The sequence below is a fragment of the Propithecus coquereli genome, unplaced genomic scaffold, assembly GCF_000956105.1.
Source record: "Propithecus coquereli isolate 6110/MARCELLA unplaced genomic scaffold, Pcoq_1.0 Scaffold305, whole genome shotgun sequence".
In the NCBI taxonomy this organism is placed as follows: Eukaryota; Metazoa; Chordata; class Mammalia; order Primates; family Indriidae; genus Propithecus; species Propithecus coquereli.
The window spans coordinates 1,883,784-1,891,672 of record NW_012148675.1 but is presented as its reverse complement, the minus strand read 5'-3'; the positions used below and the strand labels follow the sequence as shown (position 1 = coordinate 1,891,672).

Here is a 7,889-nt window from a genome sequence, read left to right as displayed (position 1 = left end):
ATTGTTCTGGTGATGATAGAATTCTTGAACTGTTTTTTACAGCACTAATTTTGCAAAGTATATTTACATAACTGGTGAAATTTTTGAGAAGTTTGATTCAAAACAATCCTTCCTGCGAATCATTTTTTGTTATTTTTTTGTTGTTAGAATTGTGTGACCTCAGTTATGTGACACCTTCAGCTTCGTGGAATGTGATGAATTAACTATGTAATGACCCAGTCCTCTTCTTTCTTTGCAAGTTTGGGCAGAGCGCATAAGCAGGCTCTTCTGAGACTCTTCAACTGTGTCCTGAAAATCTGATCTTAGAAAAGTAATTGTCAGGGACATGCTGCTGCCTGAAAACTCTTTCACTTGAACAATTTTTAAATTAAGCAAGGAAAGAAATCGAAAAATGTAATCAGAAAGTCATTTTCAGCTAACTGGCAGTTTTGAAGCAGTGACAATTATGGTACAAAATGGAACATAAAATGTGTAGCGAAACCACCATCACTTAAACTTGACAAAACGGCCATTAGTTTAAAATGCTCAAGGCACAAAATTATTTCAGCATGCCCAATTCAAACTTTTCTCTCTTTCAGTAATGGGCCTTTTGAGTAATAGGGCATATCTTATTAGACTGAGTAACGTGCTTGCAGAGGGTAAGATAGGCCACAGAAGGTATCCGGGAATTCAGAAGAAACATCATTGGGTCAGAAGCCAATACTACCGGTCTCCAGTGTTAGAACTTGGGAATGAACTTAACTCAGTGAGAGTTGGTATCTCCTATATATCCCCAAGACTTGTAAGGTGGGCTTGGGTCTAGAAAATAGCAATGGAAATGTGGATCTATTATTAGAACAGAGAGAGGGTGAGTGGTTCTGTCAAAATGAGACAAGCTTATGTGAACCGCCCCCCCCCCCCCCCCCGGTGGATGGTGGCACATGGAGGTCATGAATGAGGAGAGATGGCAGCCAGAGGGACAGTGTGGTGAAGGTAGCAAAACCCACCTCAGCAACCTGCCAAGTATCCAGGTCCTCATAGCAAATTTGCTTGTTCTACTTCTCATGACATATAAATCTTATAATTTGTCTTGGAGATATTCGGGCTTTTGTGTCCTTTTTGTGCTAAAACTACTGGCGGGGAAGTTAATAACAGAGCGTGGGAATTGATGGGAACAACAACAGTTGGTGGAATGTGAATGTGCCTGTCTGTAGCCTAGGGTACCAGGGACAAGTATTCCCCCCAAGTTTTGAACCTGTAAGAAGCCTGATGCCCATGAGCAAGTGTGGAAGATGAGCAAACATAATTGCTTTTCTGCTGTGATTTAAAAAACTCACAACCAAGTTAATTTGACACATTTACATTATGTGTTTGTAATATTCCGTTGCACAGTAATTAGACATGTGTTCTGTGGTTAAGGAAAATGACCACAATTGGTATTATTTTTACATAGCCAAACCAATTTGTTTCCTCATTTCCTTCACGTCATAAAATAATTAGGATCAATGCTGACCTGATGCCATTTAGACTACATCCTGTTTGACCATCACCTCACAGACACTGACATGAGGTAAAATCCAAAGCCTTGCTCAGTGACATTTGCCGTGTCTTAATACCCTTAGTACCCACTCCTACTTCAAGGGGAGGCTCAAAGGCTGAGGATCTCCATATTTCACTGGTGTGCTCCCATTCCATTAATCCTTTATACATGCACAGTCCTTGAATGGCTACCTCCCATGACAGCTGTCCTGGGTGTTACAAGACTTGGGTTGTGGAGACCTTGGACTTTGAAGAGGACAGTGCTGGCCTTCAGTATGGCTTGGGTGAGCTTGAGGCAATGCAGAGACAAGAAGGCCAGTGTGTCTAGAGCACATGCATGAGGGGAGAGTCATGTACCATGATGTTGCAGAGGGTGACGGGGCCATGTTGTGAAGGACCTTGTAGGCACTACTAGGATCAGGGTGCAATGAAAAACTACAGAGAGATTTAAGTGGAAGGAGTGACATGACCAATTTAATTTTTTTAAAAGACCACTTTGATATCATGTGGAATGGGTTAAGAAAGGGGAGGCTTCAAGTAGAGAGATAATTGCAAGAGTCCAGGTAGGAGATGAGGTTGCTTAGATAAAGGTGTTAGGAACAGAGATGCAAAAAGTGGTGGGTGGTTGGGTTTAGGAAATAGTTTTAAGCTAGAGCTGAATGTCTTACTGATGGATATGGGAATAGAGGAAAAGGAAGGAATCGTCAAAGATGACTTCTAAACCTTGGGCTTGAGAAATGGGGTGAATGGTGGTGCCATTTACAGAGCTGGGAAAATGAGGAAAGAAAAGGTTTTGTCTTGGCGAGTGCATGTTTCATGGGGATAAGATGGGAAGGAGGAAGGCCTCAGTCTGTTTTATCTGTGACATCCAAGTGGACATAGCACGTGGGCTGTCAGAACTCCAGGGAGAGTTCGGGGCTGGAGATGAGCATGTGGCCATCATGTTGACAGGATTTAGAGCCATGCAAGAGGTCGATAGAGAAAAGATGAGGGCCAGGGCCTGAGCCCTCCTTGTGTGCAAAGAGCAAATGGAGGTCTTGTGGAGACATTCAGTGTGCTAAGAAAGCTTTGGAAGAGACAGATGTGGCCTTCATTTATTCGGTAAATATTTAAGTGTTGTCCTAGAGGATGGAGAAACGTCAATGAGTAAAACAAGCACAAATGCTTGCCCTCATGGCCTGAATATTAATAACACTAATGTTTCGGCAGGTTCTAGTTCCAGCCTACAAAGGGTGTATTAGTTATTTACTTAATTGCAACATAACAAATTGGCCCCAAACCTAGCAGCTTTAAATGCACAGACATTTATGTCATGGTTTCTGGGAGTCAGGGATTCCCAAGAAGTGTAGCTGGGTAGTTGGGTTCAAGGGCTCTCCTGAGGTTGCCGTCACCTGAAGGCACGGCTGACAGCAGAGGATTCACTTCCAAGATGTCTCACTCGTGTGGCTCTTGGCAGGAGGCCTCAGTTCCTGGCCACTTGAGCCTCTGTGTAGACTGCTTGAGTGTCCTGATGACACGGCACACAGAGATCCGAGAAAGAGAGCAAGGAAGGATCCGCAGTGCCTTTTATTAACCTCCTCTTAGATGTCACCTTCCCTTTTGCCACATTCTGTTTATTTTGTATCAAAGAACTTGCGGACATATTTTTAAACCACTACAAAAAGGAGAAGTTAATCAATCTGTGGGGACAGTATAAAGGTCAGGACGGTGGAGGATAGCCCAATACTCTAAGATCTGTAGAGATAGGGGAAGAATATACCCTGCTCCCCAGTTACTGAGTTATCAGCCAGCATTTTCAACTTCCTTAGTTGGAGTCAGTTACTTCATTATGAAAACTGACTTAGGTGGCTCTTTGAAATAGGCAAGGCTGCTTTGGAGACCCAGTGCTTCCTTTCCCTTAGCAGCAGTATCCCCTAATCTTTTTGGAGGCCCTGGTTATAATAGGGCTTCCCTGGTCACAGCCTGCTCTCGAGAAAGGGACAGGTAGCTGTGGTTTTAACCTTCATATAAATCATTACCCCTCTAGTGGGTATTTGAATTTTAAACATATAATAGTTGAACAGATAGATGCCCCCCCCACCCCTGGTGTGCCCCGGCCGCCACCACCATTAAAGGGATTTCATTTAGAGAAACTGTAAGAGAGAAAAGTGTTTTTGAAGGGGGAGGTGAGGTGTTTATTGACCTTCTGGAATCGCTCATACACTTCGGGGTTCTAGGCCTCCGTATAGACGGCCCCTGCTGTGTGCTGAGTGGACAGTGGAGACCTTGCTACAGCAGCACAACCACAAATACATCAAATAGCTTTCTCTACTGCACTCACTACCTGGGGAGGGTGTTTATCAACTAAAGCAACCAATTGAAGGGGAAAAAATGATCTCGCAACTCTGTCTACATGACCCCGAAGAGTAATTTGACTTCTATTTCCACAGAATTATTTTCTGTTTCCGTATTGCCAAGGACTGCCGGTTTTATCTTGCATTTAAATGAGAGTGTGTAAGATGTTTGTTCTTTATCATTTATTTTCAGAATGGGTGCAGCAGTGGGCACTGTCTGGAACAGGTTCAGATGTGTCTTTAGCTAACAGGGCTTAAATTTTAAGATCTACTTTTTAGCTTAATGCATCCTGGAATAATTGAGATATCTTTTGGAGCATTTGCTTATTTGCTGTCATATGTAAGGCTGGAAATTATTTTCTAATATATTTAAAGATTTTACTCCTCATCAATAAGAATGTGACTTTTTTAACTAGTGAATTTTTTGTCATAACTAATCTTCTTAAATATCTTTTCAGGAGCCAAATTTAGAAAGTATGTGGGTCACTCTGCACATGTCACAAACGTCCGCTGGTCCCATGACTTCCAGTGGGTGTTAAGCATAGGTGGGGCCGACCACTCGGTTTTCCAGTGGAGGTTTGTTCCAGAAGGGGTCAGCAATGGCATGCTGGAAACTGCACCACAGGGTAAAAACAGTAATAATTTTTCAATGTTTGTTTTTCCATAAACATTTCAAAGAATGTTCTAACATGTGTTCTGTAAGTAAAGAGTTTAAGCAATTTTGAAAAATTTATTTCTATACTAAAGATTTTTTAAAAGAAAAAAACTTTTGAGACTAATGTGGGTCAGTTGGATAATTTTCTTGAAAGGATTCTGCTAATACCAAATGCAAGTTGAGGAAAACATTCGCAACGTGAAGGCATAGGAAGCTCCTGACTCTCCCTCCACCCACAGAGGCACCAGCTAAACATCTATTCATGGATTAGTTCCCTCTAAGAGAAAGTCAGAGGCCAATGAGAGACTCCTACCCACCAGGCCACTGAGAAAACATCCTCATCAAATGGGTAGGAAAAGCTGAGGCACACTCAGCCTCAGACCTGTCCTGAGCACTGCACCATCTAATCGGGAAAGGAAACTCCAACACCCAGCTTTTCCCCGTGGAGAGGAGGGTCTGGATCTCACATGTAGCACCCTAACTCTGAAGTTCGCCATGGATGATTGGCTCTTAAGTCACCCACTCTGGGAGTGGAGGGTGTTACACATACGTGGCAGTTTGATACAGATCCCACATTCTGCCAGGGGCTTCATCACGCAGGAGCAGTGCAGAGACGAGGCTTAAAAAAACGCAGCCTCATTTCTCCATAGAAAGGGTTTATGACATGTTTTCGGTGGCTACTTGGTGGTTTGACTTCTAACGAGCTTGCATTGGGAATTAAAGGGACAGACAAACATTAGCTTGGCCTGTTCCCACACCCGCCCCAGTAATGACTCCAGGTCTGCTGATCGCCCTAGAAGGAGTTTGGTTTTGTTTGTTTTTTTTTTTTTAAGACAGGGTCTCCCCCTGTTGCCCTGGCTGGACTGCAGTGGCGTCGTTATAGCTCACTGCAACCTCAAACTCTTGGGCTCAAGCGATCCTCCTGCCTAAGCCTCTGAGTAGCTGAGACTACAGGCGCATACCACGATGCCTGGCTAATTTTTCTATTTTTGTAGAAACAGGGTCTCACGGTTGCTCAGGCTGGTCTCAAGCACCTGGCTTCAAGTAATCCTCCTGCCTTGGCTTCCTCCCAGAGTGCTAGGATTACAGGTGTAAGCCACCATGCCCAACCCCACCGGAAAGGAGTTTGTCCACATATCAAGTGCCCCAACTTTTACAGCTTCCATTCAAGGTACTACATCCTAATGCTCTTACCTCTAGGAACAGAGAGGACAGAGTATGTATCAGTCTATCTAGCCTACAGAAAACAGTGGCAGTTTTATATGGCCATGTAAGCACTTTCAGGGGCTTCGTCCCCCAGAAGCAGTGAAAAGAAGGGGCTTTAAGAATACAGTCCCCCAAAAAAATGCAGCTCCCTGTTTTTCTCCAGAAATGGTTTATATTACACATCGAGTGCCCCAACTTTTACAGCTACCTTACAAAGGACTCCAACCTAAACCTCTAAGCTCTGGGAGCAGAAGGGACTAGGCATTCTCAAGTCTTCCTAGATCACAGAACAAAGACCCCTTAAATAGGCCTGCAAACACTTCCAGGGACTACAGCCCCTTGGAACAGTGCAGAAAAAGGGTGGGAATATGCAGCTCTCATTTTCTCTCTGGAAGGGACCTGGAGCATATATTTCCAGTGGCTACTTGATGGCCCAGCTTCTAATGAGCTAATGAACTTGCATGGGGGAGCTAATGGGAAAAAAGAAAAAAAAAAGCCTTCCAGAAGTCAAAGCCAGAGCTCAGAACTTCATAAGCCTCCCCTCTGGCTTGCTCCAGTGATAAATATAAGCCTACCCATTCTTCCCAGAAGGAGTTTGGTCATCTACCGAATGCCACACCTTCTATAGCTCCCACCCAGGGGATTGTTAGTGAACTGGCTCTTGGGCCATTGGCATTGTCAAGTGGCCATAGACCACAGAAAACAAAGAGATGGATGTACAGTAGGCCTGCTTACAGGAGCTATCTCCCCAAGATCAGAGGGTACAGCTTGAACATGAGTACAGGCATTTGTCACAGGTCCTATATCTGGCTTAGTGTAGAGAGTGGGAGATAAATACCCATGTGAAGATAGAAGGAATGGAGACACACAGCCAACACCCCAGCCATTCCAGCTATACCTAGAGAGTCTGGCTTCTACCTTTCCAGTTTTGTGGTACTGACAGGACATGGCACATCCTAAGCTTCAGGGGGCTGCCCAAAACAGACAGCAATCTGCACAAACACAAAGATTTGAGAGGCATGGCCAGACAGATGGGTGAGATCCTTCTCCTACATGAGGCCAGTCTTACAAGGCTGGGAGAGGTAGTTATTTTATCTAACGCACAGGAACCAACACAGTCAAGGAAAATGAAAAAACTGAGAAATGTATTTCAAACAAAAGAACAAGACAAACCTCCAAAAACCAACCCAAGTGAAGTAGAGATACATGATTTACCCAACAGGAAATTCAAAATAATGGTCCTAAAGATGGCTCACTGAGGTCAAGAGAGCAATGCAAGAGCAAACTAAGAACTTCAACAAAGAGAATAGAAAGTATAAAAAAAGTACCAAAGAGAAATTGTAGATCTGAAGAACACTGTAACCTCAATAGAGAGGTTCAAGAGCACAATAGGTCAAGCAGAAGAAAGGAGCAGTGAATCCAAAGGCAGATTACTGGAAATCATCTAATCTGAGGAACAAAAATAAAAAAGGGACAATTTAAGAGACTTACAGGACACCATCAAGAGGAATAACTTATGCATTACTGGCATACCAGAAGGAGAAGAGGGAGAGAAAAGGACAGAAAACATATTCAAAGATATAATGTCAGAAAACTTCCCAAACCTAGGAAAGAAAAAGCCAAATCTAGTTTACCAAATAGTATGAATCCAGAGAGACCTACACAAAAACACATCAAAATCAAATTATCAGAAGTTAAAAGCAGAGAGATTGAAAGCAGCAAGGGAAAAGAGAATCCATCACATGTAAGGAAACCTCCATAAGACTGTCAGCAGATTTCCCAAATGCAAGTTGAAGGTTTACATGAAGAGATAACCTTTGAAGATATCATGAAAGTATACAGTTCAGCCTCCTTTGGACGACTGTAACAGGCAGTAGGTCTGCTCAGTCAGGCTGCGGGATGACAAGGTAACCTCTGGAAGGGAAGCTGCTTCCAGTGGGGTTCATATCATAGCAGAGTCTGCATTTGGGGCCTATGTGTTCCAGTTCAATGAACACGGTGTCTTTTTTTGTCTATATCCTGCAACATCAACAGGAATGAATAGATAATAAAATGAAAAACTGTTTGAGTAAATGTTTTCACTGGGAAGCGTTCTGCAGCAATTACTAGCACTTAGTAGGTATGTTAAAAAGCTAAAAATGATCTTTACTGAAGTAAGTGGTTGGGTTTTTTTTTTT

The 7,889-nt window shown here is 43.2% G+C and overlaps 1 protein-coding gene across 1 annotated transcript in view; it reads left to right on the top strand.

The window, feature by feature from the left end:
* Nucleotides 1-7,889, top strand: part of EML6 (echinoderm microtubule associated protein like 6) — a 255,683-nt gene that overhangs the window by 151,213 nt on the left and 96,581 nt on the right. Inside the window, exons 10-11 of the mRNA XM_012649839.1 lie at nucleotides 579-638; nucleotides 4,310-4,477. Coding sequence (XP_012505293.1) covers nucleotides 579-638; nucleotides 4,310-4,477 — 228 coding nt within the window. The remainder of the gene's footprint in view (nucleotides 1-578; nucleotides 639-4,309; nucleotides 4,478-7,889) is intronic.